Below are 25277 nucleotides of genomic sequence, written 5' to 3'. Positions count from 1 at the left end.
TATTATTTAAAATTGTATGTTGTTATTCTATGAGATAGGGATGGAATCCAGAAAGGAATGTAAAGGCACACAATTTATTCATCAGGGATTTTATAGTGTATACTATCAAAGCCAGATTATAAAAGCATTAAAATTTAGTTTCTTTTAAGATGCTTTAATTTCTCTTTAATTATGATATTGTTTTCCTATCAATCATGAGGCCTCAAATGTTAGTGTCAGGTTAACAATGTTTAAAATGCTTTCTTTCCTAATTTAACTGTAATGAACATTCATTTCACATTTAGCCACCAAGTAAAAGTATTGTTAAGGTGTAGTGAAATTTTGTGTTGGAGCTTAATTTAAATATAAATAGCATTTCATCTTTTAAGTTAACTGATCATATATCTCTGTAAGTGGCAAGTATTTTATTGGAAAGTATCTTTAATTCCATCTTGTATTTGTGATTTAAAAATATAACCCTATTGAGTCCTTTAGATAAGAATTGAATTTTTTCTTGAGAATTTCTTTATATTCAGTTTATTGTGTTTTTATGAAATACGCAATTATTAAGTTGTTTAATATCTACTGTGCCAAAGAGGTATATAGTAGTCTATGGTATTAAAATACCTTCTTGTAGTATTTTAGTATAGATGATGTATTTTGGGCCTATTTGAATATATACCAAGAAACTTTAAAAATGCTTGTTTGCAGATCATGATTACACCTTGAGTTATTTTTTTCCTAATTTCACATGTTTTTGAGTGGGATGTATTTTGGTAGACAGCATATTGTAATAGTGTGTGAATTTGTACACAATTGCATAATTGTGTATAAATTGTTTATAAATTTCATGTTTTGCCTTTTCGGCAGTATTGTAATACATTTATAGTGCTGGTGTTTATGGAGAGGTAAACAGTGTATTATTGCAAATGCTTAATTATTCGGATGTAATAAATTTGTGTAAAACGTTTTTCTTGTTCAAGAATTTAATTTTAATCATAAGTGTTGAATTTGTTTGAATCAAGATATATAAACGTTAATTTTTTAGCCAAAGAAGTTCTGATACTTGAAATTGAGGAAGTATATATAGTTACTTTTAATTCCCAACACACACACGTTTATGTGAAAATTTTACAACATATTTCCCTATGGCTTTTTCTGTTTTAAAGTAATGATAGTTTTTTGAGGTCATTTTAAATAGATTTATTCTGAATATTTTTGTATATAAAAAGTTAATGTATAGTAGTTGAAGATAGAGTGGTCTGACCTGTGAAGTTCTGTTTAATTGCTTCTATGTAATGAACAGTGACATTTATGTAATGAGCAGTGACATTGCAGATTGTTTTCTCTTTTGTGATTTTTTTTGAGTTTTTTTTTTTTGACAGGCAGAGTGGATAGTGAGAGAGAGAGACAGAGAGAAAGGTCTTCCTTTTTGCCGTTGATTCACCCTCCAATGGCCGCTGCGGCCGGCGCATCTCGCTGATCCGAAGCCAGGAGCCAGGTGCTTCTCCTGGTCTCCCATGCGGGTGCAGGGCCCAAGGACTTGGGCCATCCTCCACTGCCTTCCCAGGCCATAGCAGAGAGCTGGCCTGGAAGAGGGGCAACCGGGTTAGAATCCGGCGCCCCAACCGGGGCTACAACCCGGTGTGCCGGCGCCGCAAGGCGGAGGATTAGCCTGTTGAGCCACGGCGTCGGGCTTTGTTTAAGGTTTTTAGAAGAAAAATAGTAAGCTAACCTTATATTTTCAGATTCATATAACTAATAATTTAAATTTTGTAGTGTAGGCTTACCATACTTTTTGAAAGGCAGAGTAATAATAACAACTTGTCAGGTTTTTAATTATTATATACTTCATTTTTGAAAAAGATTTATTTATTTGAAAGGCAGTTAGAGAAAGAGAGAGAGGGGTCTTCCTTCAGCTGGCTCACTCCCCAATTGGCCAGAACTAGAGCTGGGCCAGGCCAAAGCCAGGAGCCAGGAGCTTCTTCCAGGTCTCCCATGTGGGTACAGGGACCCAAGCACTAGGGCCATGCTCCACTGTTTTCCTAGGCCATTAGAGGGACCTGGATTGGAAGTGAAGCAGCCGGGACTTGAACTGGCATCCCTGGTACCCATATGGGATGCTGGTGCTACGGGTGGCAGCTTTACCCCCATGTCTCACTGCCAGCCCCAGTATTTACTTAATTGTTTAATTTTTAAGATCAGATGAGATATACTTAATTTTTTTTAAAAATTAATTTATTTGAAAGAGAGAGAGAGATACCTTCCATCTGCTGGCCCACTCCCCAAATTGACAGCAATGGCAAGGGCTGGGCCAGCTGAATCCAGGAGCCAGGAACTTCATCCAGGTCTCCCAAGTGGCTGCAGCAGCCCAAGCACTTGGGCCATCTACTGCGTTCACAGGCCATAGCAGAGAGCCGGGTTGGAAGTGGAACAGCCAGGACTCCAAACAGGCGCCCATATGGGATGCCACCATTACAGGCGGCGGCTTAACCCGCTTTGCCACAGCACCTGCCCCTATGTGCTTAACTTTAAAGTGAATTATTTTAATGTGTCAATAGGGTAATGTTTTTTTTGCCTTTAAAAATGCCTGTTAGTTGGGTTTTTAATTGGTTTGTTATTTGAGAAGTCCTCATATAATTTTTGTTATAGTTACAATTCATTAATTAGGCTAGCATTGAAAAAAATTATAGGTTGAGTATCTATTATCCAAAATGCTTCGGACCAAAAGTATTTCAGATTTTAGAATTTTTCTGATTGTGGGATATTTGCATAGACCTTACTGATTGACCATGCCTAATACAAAAATTGAAAACTGAAAAGTTGGACGTGCTCTGGAATCTCAAACTCTTTGAACATCAGTTTGATGCTTGAAAAGTTTGGGATTTAAAAAAAAAGTTTCAGATTTCAGATTTTCACATTGGGACTACTCAACCTGTACACGATGATCCCTTTATATTTTCAGTATTACTGGGGATATTTTGTCCAAATATTTACCTTAATACTTGCAATATAAATGAGCCTCAAGTGATAGTATAGTGGTGTATTCAAGTTTAAAAATATTAGTGTTGAGGATAATTAAACCTGGTTTGTCTTTAGAGGCTTGTATTGGAGGTTTCACTGGAGTGATGATTCCCTCCACAAAAAAGGAACGCCTTTTGAAATTTTCTTTGTACCTATGTTTTACAAGTTGTGGGAAATACTTTAAAATGAGCTTCCGAGAGTAGAACAGGCAAATTGCTAGATTTTTTCTGAATAAGCACCCCTAACACTCAGTATTGACTAAAAGCCAAAATTTTTACATGGACTCACCACACACATGTATTTACTTCATTATTGAAGCATTCTTAATAAAATCTAGTAAATACTCTGCAGTTTATCTCATAATTACTCTCTAGGTGGGACATACTTTCTTTTTCATAAAAACAAAATTTGATGTGGAGAATCCTCAAAGGAATTGCCCATTTTTAATAGAAGTTGTACATGGCTATCTATGGTGGGACTAAATCTCCAATTACTATTGTATCATTTTATAATGATACAATTTGTAATTTAAATCTCAAAAATATGCAGATGATTTTTTTCTATTGGTTAGTTGTGGTATTCTGTTTACAAAGCTTTGTATTTTTAATCCAGAGTATTTTGAGAAGAAACTAATGATTGCTGGATGTTGTTCATGCTAATGATAATATTTGATGATTATTCACATGATTTCAGCAAAATTAATGGCATATAACACAAGTTCTTTAATCATATGACTATCATTTGGCTTCAATTTTAAACACAATTTCCATCTCCATGTTTTTATCTGTTTTCTGTACAGGTTTGCTAAATTTGAAATAATTTTCTTTCTGTGCTTTTTTTTAAAATGGTCATCCTGTTTGTTTAGTAAAATAGGTTTGATTCTCATTTATTATACTTGAAAATCACAGATAGCATTTTAATTAAAGTATTTAAAGTTTTCTGTTAGAGTTTTTTTTTTTGGATAGGCATTTAGAGAGAGAGAGAGAGAGAGAAAGGTTTCCTTTCTGTTGGTTCAACCCCCTAATGGCCGCTGCGGCCGGCCTGCTGCGCCAATCTGAAGCCAGGAGCCAGGTGCTTCCTCCTGGTCTCCCATGCGGGTGCAGGGCCCAAGTACTTGGGCCATCCTCCACTGCCTTCCTGGGCCACAGCAGAGCTGGACTGGAAGAGGAGCAACTGAGACAGAATCTGGCGCTGCAACCGGGACTAGAACCCGGGGTGCCGGCGCCGCAGGCGGAGGATTAGCCAAGTGAGCTGCGGCGTAGAGTAAGGTTTTATCTAGCAATTTTAAGGTATTTTAAAGTATTTATTTTCTTTATATAGTGCAGGTAAGTATTGTAAGTCATTTAACTATAATACAAGTGTCCAGCCAGTAGATAGGATCTATTTGTAGATATCTAAACTGTTTGCATTTGCCACTGGCTTACCTTTTTTGAGCTGGAATTCTTAGCAAAGAAAGAAACAAGATCAGTACTGGTGACCTTTTTTCCTCTGTACTTAAGACTTAAACATTTCCTGTTTTCTGTTCTTTGGAAATAATGGGACTTTCAGAAAACGAGAACTAGATCTTCACAAAAAATGAGATTCTGGATTTCTAGTGTTAGCAAAAGTGACTCTCTTTTTTTAACTTAGTGTGCTTTGGCCTTAACTCTGAAATTTCAAAATAAAATTGAGACTTGAGTAAATTATTTTTCCATTATAAAGTTATTTAATATCTTTTATTAACTCATTCCAATCTTTTTTCTTCTTTAAATGTCTTTAAAACTTTGATTTTTGTATAAAATCAGGGAATTACACATTTTGTAATTCAGGCATGTTCAAACTGCGGAAGCTATGTATAAATTATCATCTGTGAGTCTTTAATTTTATATAGCTTTTATTTTTCTATTCCCAAAATGTTTTTAAACAGCATTTAATGCTAATTTTCCTGATACCATCACTAGAAGGAAAACACAGCTGTTTTTCGTTAACTATAGACATTGTGTGACACCTGACTAAACATCAAACTATTATCTAGCATTTTGATTTATTATTTTATGAATTCCAGCATTTTTCAGGATAGATTTTTGAATAGAAAGCTTCATATCAAGATACTCATTTGGACCTATGATTTTAAATATATATTAAAGAAAATTTTGAAGAGCTTCATCATTTTATAATTTGCTTATTCTTAATCCATAAGAATAAAATTAAGCCTCACACTCTACTGAAGGATATGTATTCACCACTCTATTTTCATTTAAAATATTTAAAATTCCTTGGCTGTACTTTGAATTGTTTTACATATCAATTTTTTTAATATGGGTATGATGTTTTACTCCTGCATATGGTTGCTTTGTATCTCTAAATAGCATGTATTTAAACTTAGGATCTTATTCAGAATTTTGATAACTTAAGTATTCTCTTATATTATGTGTAAAATATATACAAGCAATTTTTAAATTTGTCATCTTTGTGTATGGATGGTCTTCTAAAAATGTAATTTTTATGAACGATTTACTACATATCTGTTTTTAGAACTTAAAAGATAAATTGTAGTTATAGCATGTATCTTAAATCAGGTGGCCTGTCAGTGCATTTTTAGAGATGCAGCATACTGAACTAAAGATGTTTAGAATTTTTTTTAACTTTTAACAATCAAAACTTGTAACTTTTTTCCTTTGCAAATATATAAATTTGAATTTAGTAAAATACATACATCTTTAAGAATGTGCCTATAATTTATTTGTCCAGATACTCATTTTCACAGAGTAATAGTGAGTAGCGAGTATAACACTGGCATAGAAAAATTATTACCAGATTGGGATTTTGGATCTTAGATTCTACTTTGTCTTTGCCACTAACTAGCCTTATTTCTTTGGCTATGTCATTTTCCCTCTCTAAGCCTGTTTCCTCATCTATATAATGCAATAGTTGGATTCCAAAGCTCTTTCTTCTAGCTCTAACATTTTGTCTTGCTTTTGTTATGACTGCTTCTCTAAATGCTCTGTGGTTTAAGAAATCCTTCTTTTGAACACTCCTTTTTAAGGAATGCAACATTTTTAATTACTTATTTATTTACTAGCAAAGCATGGATTACTTTTCTTTCTTCTTTGAGCACTACACATGAGATGTTACTCATTTCCTTTCTGGATAGAATCATAATTACTTAAAGGCTGTCACTTTTTTTTCTGATTGCTTGTTTGGTTTTTTTTTTTTTTTTGCATTATTGGGCTCATTTTATTTTTGCTTTCCTGTAGTAGATGAAGGTGAAATAAGGCATTATCTTGATGTTCATTATGTAATTTAGACAACTTACTTTGTGTGGATTTGGGAGTCCAATTATTTCTTCATGCACCAGTTCCAATCATTGTTTGTTTGTAGGTTTTTACTCTCCCTCCCATATTGTTTTGCTTTCTCCCCCTCTCCCTTCCCTCCCTTTCAGGAAAATGGAGGAATGACTCCATTACTTCCAGCTCTGCCCAGGTTTTCTGCCACAAGGGTGGCACAGCCTGTGTCTCTTACGCTTCTGATAGAGTCGTGACTGCTTTGGATTCTACACCTGTCCCAGGATGTAATATTGAGCATTGAGATTCCAGGGGCAGTACCTTGTTACCTGAATGATTTTCCCAGAAACGTCTTGGAAAGCCTCAAGAAAGGAAACATCAGAGCAAACAATCAACTAGGGATCATGACTATACATCCATCACATGCATACCAGCATGGGTCCAGCCAAGGCCTCCAAAATGATCCTTTGCCAGCCTCAGCTGGTTCTCAAGTGATGATGTCCTTGAAGTCTCTGTGGCCCGTGACTCCAGAGTTAAGGTAGTGGAGTTTCCCTTTAAAGCATCTCCCAGCAGGCTTTGTAGATGGGACACATCTCACTTCAACATGCTTGCTGACTACTGAGGTTGAAGTTCTGCCTCAGCCGTAGATCCTTAAAATTAAGTTCTAATTTTGAGATGTAGGTTATGTTAGAGGCTAAGTTTATGGTATGGTGTGTCTTTGGCATATTGGACTTGAGTTACATTAGACATACTTCATGCAAAATTTTTCAACTTTTATTTACTCTTTTTAGTACTTAGTTTACATGGCTATTTTCTTTTGGTCAAAAGTTGTTAGGATTTTTTAAGAGGGAAAATATAAAGAAGCTACGTAAAACTTATGGAGAGTCTCCATTACTGTGTATGTAACTTGTGACATGGCAGAAAATGACCATCTATCCTTTGAAGTTTGTAAGTTTCTTCCAAAATGACTATAATTATTCTATATATTATCATACTGAAGGTTCTTGATTAATTGCAGTTCTTCAGTATTTAGATCTGATTTAATTTTCCATGATTCATTATCTCATTTATTAGTTGACATACAATCATGTTATCATGTCATGTACGTATTTTGTAGTTTCTTGATAATCCAGAATTGGAGAATGTAGATTTACATATTTTTACCTTTCATAAAGTAGGCATCTTCTTAGAAGTTAAGAGCATAAAAGGAAATATCTGGTTTCTTAAAATTAGCAATGAATTCTTTATAGCTGTTATTGAATTTTATGACATTTTGACCTTATAAGCCCAAACTAAAATCAGGGTCTTGAACTAACCTTTAGAATAACTTGATTAGGAATTGTATTTTTAAAGAATATTTATGTTTTTTAAAGATTGTGTTACAAAGAGGGTTTTATATATGTGTGTGGTAGGGGCCCAAGCACTTGGGAAATCTTTCATGCTTTCCCAGGCACATTAGCAGGGAACTGGATTGGAAGTGGAGCAGCCTGGAATTTGAGTGGTGCCCACATGGGATACCTGTGTGGCAGGCAGTGGCTTAACCCACTGTACCACAACACTGGTGCCAGATATTATATTTTTTATTAACTGTTATCCCATGCAAATGTTGATATAAGATTGTAACGTTGTGTGAAGTGTTTTTTCATTACTAATCTAGTATCCAGTGTTTCATGTATTTTACATATTCTGAAACTGTTTCCTAGTTTGGGGAGGGTATGTTGGAAATGTATTTTTTTTTATTTGACAGGTAGATTTATAGACAGAGAGAGAGCAAGGTCTTCCTTCCATTGGTTCACTCTCCAAATGGCTGCTACGGGCGGTGCTGCGTCGTTCTGAAGCCAGGAGCCAGGTGCTTCTTCCTGGTCTCCCGTGCGGGTGTAGGGGCCCAAGCACTTGAACCATCCTCCACTGCCCTCCCAGGCCACAGCTGAGAGCTGGACTGGAAGAGGAGCAACCGGGAATAGAGCCCGGTGCCCATATGTGATGCCGGTGTTGTAGGCGGAGGGTTAACCAAGTTAGCCACAGCGCCGGCCCTGAAATGTATTTTCTAAGTTGATGAAAGCAAATCACATTTGGATGTAATTTTTTTCTTGACAAAATGGAATAGTTGAATCACTGTGTTGGTGCCCATTTTTAAAGACGTTTGCTATGTGCATTATAAATGAGCAGACCACTGATTTGGAAGTCTTAAGAGCAAAGCTTTGTAGGTCAGTTCCAGTAAGATTTCATTGGGGTGATCTAATCTCTGCTTTATTGAAATGTAAACCTGGGCAGGAGACTGTTAGAAAAGCAAACTCATCTGTACTTCCTTTGCCAATTGATGTTTCTCTTTGTTAGGTCAGAGCAAACTGTCAGATTCAGATCACTTTCTTTTTGAAATATAGGTGTTTCTTTGTTACTGTGACTTATTCCTAACACCTTGTCTTGCACAAAGTGCTTCACGATTGCTTTTATCTTACATTTTCAGGTACCTTTCTGTAGTGTAAACATTGACATTTTCTAGGAATATTTTTTTTTCTATTAAAATTTTATTTGAGTGGCAAGGCAGGAAGACAGATAAACAGAGGGAAAGGGAGTCCTCATCCACTGGCTGATTCCTCAGATGCCTGCAGTGGCTGGAGTTGGGACCCCTGGCTGAAGCAGGAAGTCGAGAACCCAATTCAAGTCTCCCACAAGAGAGTTGGGGACCAACTACTTGAGCCATGACTTGCTGTCTCCCAGGGTACACATTAACAGGAAACTGATATTGGGAACACAGCCTAGACTCAATCCCAGGCACTCTAGTGTGGGATGTGGGTATTCTAACCAGACATCTTAACTCCTAGGCCAAGTGCCTGCCCTCAGCTATTTATTTTGTTTTTAATGTATGATTGTATTAATAAAAAAAGTATTTTTCTTGTGCTTTTAGCAATTAATTCCATTAGCAAATTGGTCTTTGAGAAGCATCTTGAGAAATTTTACTGTGAGTGATGTTATTGCATTATTTTTTTCTGAAAATGGAAAGTCACTTATGCTAATTTGTGTTCTTTTACCATGTATGTAATTAATGGCACCATATTTCCTATTTTCTCTGCCCTTACTTGAGTAGCATCAGAAATTTTGATTTCTTCAAAACTTTTTTATTTGGCGTGTACTTTCATCTGATTAGCAGAATTTATGAAGTAAATTAAAATTAAGGTCCAAAAATGATATCTTGCAATTGGAAGCAGTGTTTATAATATACTGGTTTATTACACCCTTGTTTTCTAAGAATAGGTTTTGCTCTTAAATTGAAACTGCTCATGTTGAGTTTTGCCTTGAAATGCCATTTGTCTGAATAAGTTGATTCGTTGTTGGCCTGACGTTGTAGTTGTTGGGTGATGGCAGCAGAACAAATATAGGCTTGGAAGATATCCAGAATCAGATTGCATTTGGTCTAAATGGTCAATAAAGTATGGCCCTGAGATTTTTTTAGTTTGACAGAATTGTATGGAACTCAGAAATAATCAGTGCTAAGAACATTTTTAAAATTTTTGTTGGTTGCATAGGATTTGCTAGTTTTTTTATAATTACAATGTGTTGGCACATTTATTTATATTTTAAAACAAGTTTTTATGTTTTTAATTTCATATACTTTACCCTCATATATAGTGTTTTTTAAATTGTTTTTACTCTAAAGAATTGCCAAGAAGATGCTTTTAGAAGAAATTAAAGCCAATCTTTCTTCTGATGAGGAGGGATCTTCAGATGATGAACCAGAAGAAGGGAAAAAAAGAACTGGAAAACAAAATGAGGAAAATCCAGGAGATGAGGGTGAGCTTCTCAATCAGAAGTATTTTTAATTCCTTGACCAGTTCAATCTTTGAAGGCTCTCTGATCAAGAAATCTCTTAATACATGCATTTAAAGTTTATTAAAATATTTAGAACATCATTATCACTACTCCTTTTGAGTATCTTGTAATAATTGTGGAAGTTACTTTAGTTTTGTCTGTTACTGACAAAATTTTTAAGAATTTTTTAAAACTTTTATTTAGTAAATATAATTTTTCAAAGTACAGTTTATGGATTACAATGGCTTTTTCCCCCCCATAACTTCCCTCCCACCCGCACCCCTCCCATCTCCCACTCCCTCTCCCATTCCATTCACATCAAGATTCATTTTCAATTATCTTTATATGCAGAAGATCGATTTAGTATATGTTAAGTAAAGATTTCATCAGTTTGCACTCACAGAGAACATAAAGTGTAAAATACTGTTAGAGTACTAGTTATAGCATTAATTCACATTGGACAACACATTAAGGACAGAGATCCTACATGAGGAGTAAGTACACAGTGACTCCTGTTGTTGACTTAACAATTTGACACTCTTGTTTATGGTGTCAGAAATCTCCCTAGGCTCTCGTCATGAGTTGCCAAGGCTATGGAAGCCTCTTGAGTTCGCTGACTTTGATCTTATTTAGACAAGGTCATAGTCAAATCAAAATATTTTATGCAGCCTATTTTATACCTTTGCAAATTCTATCAGTACATATAAGTGAATGTTTCCTTATTATTTAATAATAATAAATCAAATCTTACAGGTGAGTTTACCAGTTCTGGCTAGTGGTACCAAGCCACATGTACATCTCTGATCTTTTCCATAAATTATAATTGTCACCAGAGTAGTTATATAGAACATTTTAAAGGGAAAGTGGCTGAATGTTTTATTGATTTCCTTCTTTCTTTGGTAGCAAAAAATCAAGTAAATTATGAATCAGATTCAGATTCTGAAGAATCTAAGAAGCCAAGGTACAGACATAGACTTTTGAGGCATAAACTGTCTGTGAGTGATGGTGAATCTGGAGAAGAAAAAAAGACAAAGCCTAAAGAACATAAAGAAGCCAAAAGCAGAAATAGAAGGAAAGGTAAGATATTTTAACTCAGAATGTAAAGAAAATCTTAGTTTTATAAGCTAACTATAGTAATGAAATTTTTAAGTTTATCTTCACGAATCATTGGCCACATAAATTAAGTGGATAACTGTATACTGGCAACAACTGTTCTCATAAGGTTGGCAAGATAACCCAGAAATGTCAGATGACTCCAAGAATATTTTAAACCTATTGTAATTATGTGCATTTAGGTTATAAAGAGAAGTAAGGGGCCAGCGCTGTGGCATAATGGGTTTTGCCACTGCCTGCAGTGCCAGCATCCCATATGTGTGCTGCTTTGAGACCTGGCTGGTCCACTTCCGATGCAGCTCTCTGCAATGGCCTGGGAAAGTAGTAGAAGATGGTCCAAGTCCTTGGGCCACTGCACCCATGTGGGAGAACCGGAGGAAGCTCCTGGCTTCTGATTGCTTCAGCTCCAGCTGTTATGGCCAATTGGGGAGTGAACCAGCAGATTGAAGGCCTGCCTCTCTCTCTCTCTCTCTGCCTCTTTGCCCTTCTGCCTCTCTGCCTCTCCTTCTCTCTCTGCGTATCTCTGACTTTAAAATATATAAATAAATCTTTAAAAAAAAGATAAGTAAATATGATTTAATAAATAAATACACTTAAGTATTATGTAGAAAATGTGATTGCATACAACTGCAAGAAGAAATAGTGTTTTGCTATGTAGAAGTAGAAGGTAGAATTTGGGTAGATTTAGGAAAACTTGTATGTATAACTTCATTGCATGTAGTCAGATTAAATTTTCATTACATTAAAAGTCTGAATCCTTGGGGCTTTCGCTATCGTATAGTAAGCTAAGCCTCTGCCTGTAGCTCCAGAATCCCATATGGGCACCAGTTCATGTTCTAGCTGCCCTTCTTCTGATCCAGCTCTCTGCTATGGCCTGGGAAAGCAGAAGGTAGACCAAGTACTTGGGCCACTGCACCCACTTAGGAGACCTGGTAGAAGCTTCTGGATCCTGGCTTCAGACTGACTTGGCTCTGGCCTTTGCATCCATTTGGGAGTGAATCAGCATGATAGGAAGACCTTTCTCGCTGTCTCTCCCTTTCTCTCTAACTCTACCTTTCAAATAAATAAATAAAATCTTACAAACTTCTAGTATCACAGTAAGTATTTAGTACACAAAAATGAGTGAGGAAATCACTACCTGGCTATACTTGTGGGTCACTTGCAGGGTTTTAAAAATACCTATGAAGGGCTGGTGCTGTAGCATAGTGGGTAAAGACACCGCCTTCAGTGTCAGCATCCCATATGGGCGCCGGTTGAGTACCAGATGCGCCACTTCTGATGCAGCTCTCTGCTTTGGCCTGGGAAAGCAGTAGAAGTTGGCCCAAGTATTTGGGTCCCTAGACCTGTGTGGGAGACCTGGAAGAAGCTCCTGGCTCCTGGCTTCGGATCAGCTAAATTTTGGCCATTGTGGTCATTTGTGGAGTGAACAAGTGGATGGAAGACCTCTCTCTCTCTCTCACTCACTGTAGCTCTGCCTTTCAAATAAATACATTAAAAAAAGAAATAAAACAGTGAGAATATATGCATGAATAAATGAAAATATCAATAATACTGAAAAAGAATACCTATGATATCAGAGGACATGGTTAATTGAAATGAGCCAGACACAGAAATGAAATTACTGCGTGTTCTCACATATGTGTGGAAACTGAAAGAGTAGATTTGATAGAAGTAAAAAGTAGAGTAGTGATCATTAGTGGCTAGAACTGGTAGAGGGTAAGTGTAATTGAAGGAGGTTGTATAATCAGCGTGAAAACACAGTTAAATAGTAGGGATAAGTTATAGCGAGGACAGTGGTTATAGTACTGGTTTTGAACAATTTATTTCTTTATTAAACATTTTTGTTTTGTTTTGTTTTAAAGGCAGAGAGAGAGGTTTTTTCCATTCACTGGTTCACTCCCCAGATGGCCACAATGGCCGAATCTGGGCTGATCCAAAGCCAGGAGCCAGGAGCTTTTTCCAGGTCTCCCATTCGGGTGCAGGGGCCTATGTGGGATGCTGGCTTTGCAGGTGGCAGCTTTACCCACTATGCCACAGCGCCGGGCCCTATAATTTATTTTATAAAGAATAAGAGGGAGGAGTTTATAGGTTCTCAACGTGAATGATAAATATTTATGGACATGGAAATGCTACCTGATTACCCTGATTTTATCACTATACATTGTATGCATATATTAAGTTATCACTTTATACCCCATGAACATTTATAATTGCTATGTTACAACTAAAGCAACAAAATATTCCTAGGAATAGCTCCCTCTCTTGCCAGTTGTGTCATATTCTGTGGTGGTGGGAGCAGTGTTTACATTCTAAAAGTGTCTCTTTTTGTGATTTTTTTTAAAAAGATGTATTTATTTGAAATGCAGTGATGTTTATATATATATATATATACATATATATATATATAAAAGAGAAAGAGAGACAGAATCATCCACCTGCTGGTTTATTCCCCAAATGGCTACAATGGCTGGGAACTGGGCCAGGTCTAAGCCAGGAGCCAAGAGCTTCCTCCACGTTTCCCACTTTGGTACAGGGGTGTTGCAGTTGATTTCTCAACAGTGTTGCAGTGGATTCATTTCTGAGAGGAGGAGCTTCTGAGAGGAGGAGCGTGGTGGGGGCAAGAGGCACGGAGTCACCACACAGACCAGTCCAGTGAAAGCGGGCTTGAGGCGAGCAGCTTATATAGCCAAGACCAGCCAATCAGGTCAAGGGGCGGTCTATGCCCCAACCAATCACAGCCTGTTGCCAGGCAGGCTCCGTTTGCCATGTGGGTTTCAAAGCCATCCAATCACAGCCTGTTGCCAGGCAGGCTCTGTTGCCAGGTGGGATTCAAAGCCATTCCTTCCTGAGTAACTGACGCTCGCTTGCCAGCAAGCAGCCTTTTTTTTTTTTTTTTACAGCTTCCATTAAATTCTATTAGACCTTCAAGTGAAAATTTAATAATCTGGAAAGGAAGGTCCAGGTGGCTGGTGGTGATTGGCTGCACTCTGGAAAGAGGCAGGGTTTTAATATTTCCATAGTCTGTATACAGCACTCTCACGTCAGTGTCTGACGTCCCCAGAACAACTGCACGGTACCAGAAATCATCACTTGTGTATCTGGCACACAAACATCTCCAACTCTTGGTGTGTAGGATGGCAGACTCTTCTGGGCATTGCAATATTCTAACAATTCAGCTGTCAGGTTGCACAACTTCCCCTGGTTTTCTGGCATCTCATTTGGAATAGCATAAAACAAATTAGGGCTTATGATTTCTATATTTTCTTTTCTTTAAAGAATTTGCCTTTATTTATTTATTTATTTTGACAGGCAGAGTGGATAGTGAGAGAGAGACAGAGAGAAAGGTCTTCCATTTTGCCATTGGTTCACCCTCCAATGGCTGCTGTGGCTGGCGCATCGCAGTGATCCAAAGCCAGGAGCGAGCCAGGTGCTTCTCCTGGTCTCCCATGCAGGTGCAGGGCCCAAGCACTTGGGCCATCCTCCACTGCCTTCCCGGGCCATGGCAGAGAGCTGGCCTGGAAGAAGGGCAACTGGGATAGAATCCGGCGCCCCGACCGGGACTAGAACTCGGTGTGCCGGCGCCGCAAGGTGGAGGATTAGCCTGTTAAGCCACGGTGCCGGCCGATTTCTATATTTTCTAATATATGCTTTGAACTTCCTGTGATGTTTTGCTCTGAGGTTTCCTTCTTTTACCTTCTTTCATATTGATGGCCGTGTTTCTGTGTGTAACACATCTTTAAGCATCTTTTATAGGGCTGGACGAGTGGCGACAAATTCTTTCAATTTCTGTTTGCTATGAAAGGTCTTTATTTCACCCTCATTCACAAATGAGAGCTTTGCAGGATATAATATTCTGGGCTGGCAGTTTTTCAGGAAGGAGAGAGAGAGAGAGAGAGAGAGAGAGAGAATGAATGAGAATGAGAGAGAGAGAGAGAGAATGAACGAACACCATATTCCATTTGTTGGTTCATTCCCCAGATGGCTTCAACAGCCAAGTCTGGGCCAGGCTGAAGCTAGGAGACAGGATCCACCTCAGTCTCCATATGGGTGACAGGGGCCCCAGCACTTGGGCCATCTTTAGCTGCCATCCCAGGCACATTATCAGGAAGCTGGATTGGAAAAGAACAACCAGGACTTAAGGTAGTACTCCAGCATAGGTGGTGAATTTTCCCACTGTGCCACAACACGGGCGCTATTATTGATTTTTAGACTTCAGCCCCAAATGTGGTTGATAGTGTTTCCTTTTCATATGGGTTCCAGGAACCTAAGTACTTGAGTCATCACTTGCTGCCTCCCAGGGTGCACATTAGCAGGAAGTTGGAATTTGAAGTGGAGCTGGGATATAAATACTCTAATATGGGATGCCAGCATCCCAAGGGTATTTGTTTCATATTTTTTAAAGATATATTTATTTGAAAGGCAGAGTTACAGAGAGGCAGAGGCAGAGAGAGAGAGGTCTTCCATCTGCTAGTTTGCTCTGCAAATGGCCGCAATAGCTGGAGCTGGGCCTCTGCAACGCCAGGAGCTAGGAGCTTCTTTTGGGTCTCCCATGTGTGTATAGGGGCCCGAGGAATTGGTCCATCTTGTACTGCTTTCCCAGGCCATAGCAAAGAACTGTATTGGAAGTGGAGCAGCTGGGACTTAAACCCGTTTCCCATATGTGATGCCAGCACTGCACGCAGTGGCTTTACCTGCTAAGCTACAGTGTTGCTCCCCCAAGTGGCATTTTTTTAATAAAGATTTTATTGATTTTGAGAGGCAGAGTTACAGACAGTGAGAGTGTGAGGCAGAGAGGTCTTCCATCCACTGGTTCACTCCCCAAATGGCTGCAAAGGATGGAGCTGAGCCTATCTGGTGCCAGGAGCTGCTTCTGGATCTCCCATCTGGGTTCAGGGGCCCAAGCAGTTGGGCCATCTTCCACTGCTTACCTAGGCCATAGCAGAGAACTAGATTGGAAAAGTTTCATTTGGGACTCGAACCAGCACCCATATGGGATGCTAGTGCTGCAGGCAGAGGATTAACCTGCGCTACATGCCAGCCCCCCAAGAGGCATTTTAAACACTTCACCAAACATGTATCCATATGATTATAATTGGGATATTTTTGAATCTTATTCATAGATACATGCTCAGTTTTCTCCTATCAAATGTTTGAGGTCAGAAGTGTTTCAGATTTCATATTTTTAGAAAAAGATGTATTTAATTATTTGAAAGTCAGAGTTAACGCAGAGAGAGAGGGAGAGAGAGCGCCATCCACTGTTTCACTTCCCATTGGCTGCCATGGCCGGAGCTGCATGGATCCGAAGCCAGGAGCCAGGAGCTTCTTCCAGGTCTACCACATGGGTGCAGGCTCTCAAGGACTTGGGCCATCTTCTACTACTTTCCCAGGTCATAGCAGAAAACTGGATCATAAGTAGAGCAGCTGGGGCTCGAACTGGCATCTATATGGGATACTGGCACTGCAGCTGGCTGCTTAACCCAGTAGTCCACAACACCGGCCCCTTTATATTTTTTTGTATTGTGGAATATCTCCATATACATAAAGAGATATCTTTGGCATGGGACCCAAGTCTCAGCACAGAATTCATTTGTGTTTCATATATATCTTTTACCCATAACCTGAAGGTATTTTTATGCAATATTTTTAGCATGTCTGTGTTTTGACTGTGACCCCATCATATGAGGTCAAGTATGGAATTTTGCGTTTGTCACACCATATTGGTACTGAAAAATTTTTGGAGTTTGGAGTGCTTTGGTTTCAGATGCTAAGCCTCTAACATTTAATTGTTGGGAAAATTGATTTAAAAGATAAATTTTTTTTGTGGAAAAAACTGACAAAATTCACTAACATTTAATTCATGAACTGGTGTATTCTTCATGATATAATCTGATTTTCTTACAATGCTCTAAGTTTTAATGTGATGTTATTGGCAAATTTAGTGAATTATTGGAAAATCCTTAATAATTTAATATGTTTTGTTTAATTTAAGTGAGTAGTGAAGATTCAGAAGATTCTGATTTTCAGGAGTCAGGAGTTAGTGAGGAAGTTTCTGAATCTGAAGATGAACAACGGCCCAGAACAAGGTAAGTATTGTGTTTTTTTTTTTTTTCAAATAGTTTAGGGATTAATGTGAATGATTTTATCATTGAATTATTTGTAGAATGGCTACTGCTACCAATAAAGTTGAGTACAAAAATCAGATCACAGGAAATTTGAATTAAAAGTTAAGTATTTTGGTGCAAAAATAATTGGAATCCATGCAATAGGCCTTCAAAAGAAATTCATGGGTTGGAGCTGTCCTGCTAATCTGCCTTGGAAGGCAGCTGAAGATGGCCAAGTCCTTGGGTCCCTGCCACTCATTGAGACCTGGATGCAATTTCACACTCCTGGTTTTGGCTTAGATCGAACCACATTGCAGCCATTTGGAGAGTGAACCTGCAGATGGAAGATTGCTCGTTCTCGCTCTCTTTCTGTTTCTCTCTTACTCTCACTCTCACTTTGCCTTTTAGGTCAAGAAACCTTCAAAAAAAAATCATCGCAATTGTGTTTATGAAAGAACTATTCCTGGATTTCAGTTTTTTTCCACCAAAATACATTTATCTTTTAATTCCATTTTCCCAACAACTTTCTGAAGTACCCTTGTACAATATGTCATATTTTGATTTTAGGCTGTTAAAATTAAAAAGTGTATAAACATATTTTAGCTATAGTTGACTTTTTGTATTCTAACTTGGCTATATTTTCCATGTGTTAAAACATTATTGACTTCTGGGGGCCGGCGCCGTGGCTCACTTGGGTGCCGATATCCCATATGGGCACTGGGTTCTAGTCGCGGTTACTCCTCTTCCAGTCCAGCTCTCTGCTGTGGCCCCGGGAGGGAAGTGGAGGATTGCCCAAGTCCTTGGGCCCCTGTACCTGCATGGGAGACCAGGAAGAAGCACCTGGCTCCTGCCTTGGGATCAGTGCAGAACTGGCCATGCTGGCCATTTGGGGAGTGAACCAATGGAAGGAAGACCTTTCTGTCTCTGTCTCTGTCTCTCTTGCTCTCTCTCTGTCACTGTTTTAACTCTACCTGCCATGTTAAAAAAAAAAAAAAACACTACTGACTTCAGTTTCGGGGTTTTTTTGGGGGGGAACATTGTAGTGTAATAGGTTTTTTTTTTTTAAAGATTTGTTTATTTGAAAGTCAGAGTTACATAGAGGGAGGAGAGGCAGAGAGAGAGAGAGAAAGAGAGAGAGAGGTCTTCTATCCAATGGTTCACTCCGCAATTGGCCACAACGGCTGGAGCTGAGCTGATTCGAAGCCAGGAACCAGGAGCTTCTTCCAGGTCTCCCACGTGGGTGCAGGGGCCCAAGGAGTTGGGCCATCTTCTGCTGCTTTCCCAGGCCATAGAGGAGAGGTGGAGTGGAAGTGGAGCAGCCAGGTCTTGAACTGGCACCCATATGGGATGCTGGCGCTTCAGGCAAGGGTGTTAACCTGCTGTGCCACAGCTCAGGCCCCAGCAGGTTTTGTAAACAAACTGCATGAGTCTACCTTCTTGCCTTAGTGCATTATACTTTTTTCAATACTCTATGCCTCGATTTCCTCATGAAATGAAGGTTTACTGTATATTTACATTATTGATTACTGTAGCCATTACATGTTGTAAATGTATTTTCCTATGATAAAAGTATTTTCCTGGATACTTTTATGTGTTCAATGAATGCTGATTATTGACCTAAATAGAGTAATAAGGAGGTAGGTTTTCTCAGTACATGCAGCTACTAATGTAGATTACTAGTTACTTAAAATGTTTGCATTCCTCTCTTGATAGTTTTTAGACTTTTTATTTCCTGCCGAAAAGCATCATTCTACAGTTTTTCAAATGAGCAATATTTCTGTGTTTGTGTGTGTGTATATATGTGTACATAGACATCTGTCTGCACTTGTAAGTTGTAAAACATTTGAAATGCTTTCAGGTTAATACTTCACAGATTGAGCTTGGAATATAGCAGTATATTCTACTTTAGGGAAATATGAATATTCATGCATTTCGAAATTCTTTTTTTTTCTGAAAAAACTTTTAATTCCATTTTCCATGAACTTTATGAATTTCCCTTTAAAATGAAAAATGAGATACAATGAAAGTGATTTTAGCCAAGATATAGTTCACAGAACATGATATTCTGCATTTTCAAGTCTAGGATAATGTGCTTTTTAGAGTATTTGCAGAGTTATATAACTGTTTCCACTGTCTAATTTCAGAACACAACAAAGAAGCCCTGTGTTTATTAGCAGCCATTTCCCATTCCCTTGTTCTCATTCCATGATAAACATTATGTGCTTTTTTTTCCCCTATGGATTTGTCTGTTCTGTACATAGACCTTTCATATGAGTGGATTCATATGATATGTGTTATTTTATTAATGAAATTTTTTTTTGACAGGTAGAGTGGATAGAGAGAGAGAGAGACGGAGAGAAAGGTCTTCCTTTTTGCCGCTGGTTCACCCTCCAATGGCCACTGTGGCCAGCGCATCTCGCTGATCCGAAGCCAGGAGCCAGGTGCTTCTCCTGGTCTCCCATGTGGGTGCAGGGCCCAAGGACTTGGGTCATCCTCCACTGCCTTCCTGGGCCATAGCAGAGAGCTGGCCTGGAAGAGGGGCAACCGGGATAGAATCCGGCGCCCCAACCGGGACTAGAACTCGGTGTGCCGGCGCCGCAAGGTGGAGGATTAGCCTGTTAAGCCATGGCGCCGGCCTTAATGAATTATTTTACGTTATACTATTTTTAAGGTTCATCCATATTGTGGCCTATATCAGTACTTCATTCCTTTTTTAATGATTAATTTTAATAGTAGCAAATGATACATAAAACAAGATTTACCATCTTATCTGTATTTTTGAATAATGTTAAGTACATTCACATCTTTTGCAGCCTGCCTCCGTTTTGTGAAAATGAGACTCTCTACTTATTAAAAATACTACTACTCTTTATCCCATGATCTAAGCCCCTGGCATTTACCATTCTACTTTCTATCTCTATGAATTTTATGAATCAATATACTTCATAGAAGTGGAGTTCTGCAAGTGTGGTATTTGTCATGTGTGACTACCTTATTTCACTCATTGGTGTGTCCTAATGATTCATCCATGTCAGAATTTTCTTCCTTTTTAAGACTGAATAGTATTCCATTGCATGTATAAACCACATTTTGTTTATCCATTCTTTCATAGATGGATTCTTCATTGCTTCTTTGGGCTATTGTCAATAATGAATGGGAACATGAGTGTACCATTAATCTTTTCAAGTCTCTGCTTTCAGTTCTTTGGATATATATACAGCAGTGACAGTCGATCATATTATACTTCTATTTTGTTTCTGAGTAACTATCTCACTGTTTCCCAAAGTGGGTATTATACTATTTTTATCAAATAGTGCATAGAAGTTCTGCTTTGGACAGAACTTTTTTTGATGAGCACATTAATTTTTGAGCTCTGTGTATGTTTGTATAGCACTTTCTTATCCCAGGTATATTTTCTCACAAAATGTTTTTTTTTTTTTCTCATTTATTTATTTATTTATTTATTTATTTTTTTTGACAGGCAGAGTGGACAGTGAGAGAGAGAGACAGAGAGAAAGGTCTTCCTTTGCCGTTGGTTCACCCTCTAATGGCCGCCGCGGTAGCGCGCTGCGGCCGGCGCACCGCGCTGCTCCGATGGCAGGAGCCAGGTGCTTCTCCTGGTCTCCCATGGGGTGCAGAGCCCAAACACTTGGGCCATCCTCCACTGCACTCCCTGGCCACAGCAGAGAGCTGGCCTGGAAGAGGGGCAACCGGGACAGGATCGGTGCCCCGACCGGGACTAGAACCCGGTGTGCCGGCGCCGCAAGGCGGAGGATTAGCCTGTTGAGCCACGGCGCCGGCCAAAATGTTTTTATTATTATTTTTTAATTCACTGTCAACCTTCTTTGAAGAAAATGTATTTAACTTTTATAATCTTCTTCTTTTAGTGATGGTGCATATTTTTTATGTTACCCATTTTTATTTCTCCTTAACTGAACACTCCTGATGTCCCATAATCTATTTTTTTTTTAAGATTAGTTTGTTTATTTGGAAGGAAGGAAGGGAGAGAGGGAGGGAGGTCTTCTATTTGCTGGTTTATTTACTTGAAAGTGTTACACAGAGAGGCAGAGAGGGAGGTGGGGGAGGTCTTCCATCTGCTGGTTCACTTCTTAGTTGGCCATTATAGCCGGAGCTGTGCCTATCCAAAGCCAGGAGCCAGGAGCTTCTTCAGGGTCTTTCACATGGGTGCAGGGGCCCAAGCACTTGGGCCATCTTCCACTGCATTCCCAGGCCATAGCAGAGAGCTGCATTGAAAGCCATGACTTGAACTGTTGCCCATATGGGATGCTGGCACTGCACGCAGTGGCTTTACTCATTACACTATAACACTGGTCCCTATCTTCTTACTCATATACCATATATATGTGTAGAAGTATTAAGTTGACATACTCATATAGCAAACCTCCCCTCTGAATAACTTAAAATATTGAGACTTGGATTAAAATTATAAGTTAGGCAAATGCTGGAATGTCCATTTTGAACCTAGTGATTTTTTTTTTGCCTTTTTTGCTTTTTGTTTTTAAGAACATGCATAAAAGTAGAGCATTTCCAAAATAGTACATAATTCATTGAAGGAATCTTATGAAGTGTTTTTTTTTTTGCATTTTAAATTTACTTCAGGTCTGCAAAGAAAGCAGAATTGGAAGAAAATCAGCGGAGTTATAAACAGAAAAAGAAAAGGCGACGCATTAAGGTTCAAGAGGATTCATCTTCTGAAAACAAGGTAATAATGACATTCACTGTGCGCTTGCGTTAGGACTGGTAAAGTAGACTAGTAAGTATGCTGTTATCTCTCTTTAATTCATTAATTTTACTCTGACTTATTTACATTTTATACTTTTGGGTGGATTGGATTTATTGACTATAAATATATGGAAGTATTAATTTGACATTATCAAATTTTTTCTGTACCTTAATTTCTGATTGACTTTTTAATTTTTAAATTAAATTAAATTTTTAAATTTAATTTTTTCATTATTTTACATTTGAAGGGCTACAGAAGTGAATTTTAGTATTCCAAACAAAACACTGACATGGAAGAATTTTTCCTGAATGATAACTTACATGTGAATAATTTTTTTCTCCTAGTGAAATGAGCCAATTTGAGTTTCTTGTATGTAGGCAGGTTTACATAAAGTCAATGTTGTCTGTAATGTATTTGGTTCTATTCTATTTTGGTGTAAGGGTTCATTTTGTTAAAAACTTGACTTTTAAATATTTTAAAGTACATGTTTCAGTGGCCTTATTTACATTTACAAGCAGAAATTCTATATACATTAAACATTAATTCTCCATTCTCTTCTGCTCTCCAGCCCCTGGTAACCTCTATGTTAATTTGTATCTTTGAATTTGTCTGTTTTTAATACCTCCTGTAATGGGAATCATGCAACATTTGTCCTTCTTGTCTGGCTTATTTCTTTGACATAATGATTTGAAGATTCATCCATGTTGTAGCATGTTTGAGAATTTTATTCCTTTTTAAGCCTGGGTAATGTGGTATGTATATACCACATTTCTTTGCTTATCCATTCATTGCTTGAAAATCCACCTTCTGAAAATTTTGAATAATACTGCTGTGAACATGGGTGTAGAGATACATGTTTGAGCCCCTGCTTTTACTTATTTTGTGTATATACAGAAAAGTGGAATTGCTGGATCCCATAGTAAGTCCGTTTAATTTTTTGAATAATTCTCACATTGTTTTTCTATAGTAGCAGTGCCATTTGATATGGCTAAAAGCAATGTACCAAAGGTCTACTTTCTTTATATTCTCACCATTACTTGTTACTTTCCTTATCGTTTTTAGTGAGTGTGAAGCAATATTTCATCATGGTTTTGATTTGAATTTCTCTAAGGACTAGTGACTTTGATCATCTTTCATGTGCTTTTTAGCCATTTCTTGTTCTTAAAAATATGTATATATTTATTTTCATTTTATCTGAAAGAGAAGAGAGAGCTCTCCAATGTGCTAGTTCACTCGCTAAATGCCTGCAATAGCCAGGGTGAGGCCAGGCCAAAGCTAGTAGCTATGAACTCCATTTGGGTCTCTCAGGTTGCTGAGAGGAACCCAAGTCTTTGAGCTGTCACCTGCTGTTTTCTAGGGTGTGCCTTAGTAGGAAGCAGGATTGAAGTGGAGGAGCTGTGACAGTAGTCAGGCAGTTTGATTCTGGATGTGGGTATTCTAGGTGACAGTTTTAACTGCACCATGCATTTGCCACTGTATATCTTTTTTTTCAAAAATGTGTATTCCCTAGTCCATTTTTAATTGGATTGTTTGTTTCTTCATACTATTCTTTATTGCTAAATATGATTCTAAAGCTTTTCAACAGGGTTTCTTCCACCTTTCATTGGTATGTTAATAGTATAAAGTAAAATGGATAAAGAAATTTGTACTGTTTACCTTTAATCATTTAAATTCCATAGAGCAATTCTGAAGAAGAAGAAGAAAAAGAAGAGGAGGAGGAAGAGGAGGAGGAGGAAGATGAAAATGATGACTCTAAGTCTCCTGGAAAAGGCAGAAAAAAAATTCGAAAAATTCTTAAAGATGATAAACTAAGAACAGAAACACAGAATGCTCTTAAAGAAGAGGAAGAAAGGAGAAAACGTATTGCTGAGAGGGAGCGTGAGCGAGAGAAATTGAGAGAGGTAACCAATTTATTTCTCTTAATCATTTCTTTTCTTTGATAATGGCTTTCATAAATATTTTTCAGTATCAGGAGTGTTGTAACTAAACTCAGGATTCTTTTTTTTTTTTGGACAGGCAGAGTGGCTAGTGAGAGAGAGACAGAGAGAAAGGTCTTCCTTTTTGCCATTGGTTCACCCTCCAATGGCCGCTGCGGCCGGCGCATCTCTCTGATCCGAAGCCAGGAGCCAGGTGCTTCTCCTGGTCTCCCATGCGGGTGCAGGGCCCAAGGACTTGGGCCATCCTCCACTGCCTTCCCGGGCCATAGCAGAGAGCTGGCCTGGAAGAGGGGCAACTGGGATAGAATCCGGTGCCCTGACCGGGACTAGAACCCGGTGTGCCGGTGCCACAAGGCAGAGGATTAGCCTGTTAAGCCACGGCGCCGGCCTTAAACTCAGGATTCTACTTATCATTTCTTTTTTATTTTTTAAAAAATATTTATTTGTTTATTGAAAGGTGGAGTTACGGGGGCAGATTCATAGAGACAGAGATCTTCCATCTGTATGGTTCACTCCCTAAAAGGCCGCAGCCACTGAACTTGGCCTATCGAAGCCAGGAGCCTCTTCTAGGTCTCCCATGTGGTTGCAGGGTTGGCCCAAGGACCCTTTTTTTTTCTCAATATTTATTTATCTATGGAAAGAATTACAGAGAGGCAGAGTCAGAGAGAGAGAGAGAGTCAGTGTCAATCATCCGCTGGTTCATTCCTTAGATGACCACAGCAGACGGAGCTGTGCCGATCTGAAGCCAGGAGGTTCTTCCAGGTGTCACACAATTTTTTCAGTGGCCCAAGCATCTTCCACTGCTTTCCCAGGCCACACCAAAAAGCTGGACTGGATGAGCAGCCAGGAATTGAACTGGCACTCATATGGGATGCCAGCATGGCAGGTGGTGGATTTACCATTTACACCACAGCGCCAGCCCCAGGGCATCTTCTATTGCTTTTCCAGGCCATAGCAGAGAGCTAGATCAGCAGTGGGGCAGCTGGGACTCTAACCGGCTCCCATATGGAATAGCAGCACTGCAGATGGTGGCTTTACCACTATGCCACAGCCCTTATAATTGCTGTTTCCTACTGATAGTATTTTATGCAATTTAAGAGTCCTCATTGGATTATATTAGCATAATTAGATATATGGAAAGAATTGAAATTCATTTTTTTGTTAAAGATTTATTTTTTAAGGGTTACAGAGAGAGACAGATCTTCCAAGGTGGCTCTGTTGTGCAATGGATAGCACATTGGACATCTAATTCAGATATATCTTCCATCCGCTGTTTCACTCCTCCAAGGCTGCAACAGCCAGAGTT

General features: G+C 38.6%; 1 protein-coding gene across 9 annotated transcripts in view; it reads left to right on the top strand.

Moving 5' to 3' along the window:
• ATRX (ATRX chromatin remodeler) overlaps window positions 1–25277 on the top strand; it is a 202620-nt gene that overhangs the window by 62879 nt on the left and 114464 nt on the right. For all 9 annotated transcript variants that reach the window (XM_062184328.1, XM_062184325.1, XM_062184324.1 and 6 more), the window contains 5 exons: window positions 9925–10058; window positions 10980–11153; window positions 17179–17272; window positions 21911–22013; window positions 23714–23935. In XM_062184328.1, coding sequence (XP_062040312.1) covers window positions 9925–10058; window positions 10980–11153; window positions 17179–17272; window positions 21911–22013; window positions 23714–23935 — 727 coding nt within the window. The remainder of the gene's footprint in view (window positions 1–9924; window positions 10059–10979; window positions 11154–17178; window positions 17273–21910; window positions 22014–23713; window positions 23936–25277) is intronic.

The sequence above is a fragment of the Lepus europaeus genome, chromosome X (assembly GCF_033115175.1).
Source record: "Lepus europaeus isolate LE1 chromosome X, mLepTim1.pri, whole genome shotgun sequence".
In the NCBI taxonomy this organism is placed as follows: Eukaryota; Metazoa; Chordata; class Mammalia; order Lagomorpha; family Leporidae; genus Lepus; species Lepus europaeus.
The sequence above is the reverse complement of the archived record's forward strand: the minus strand, read 5'-3'. Positions and strand labels throughout refer to the sequence as shown.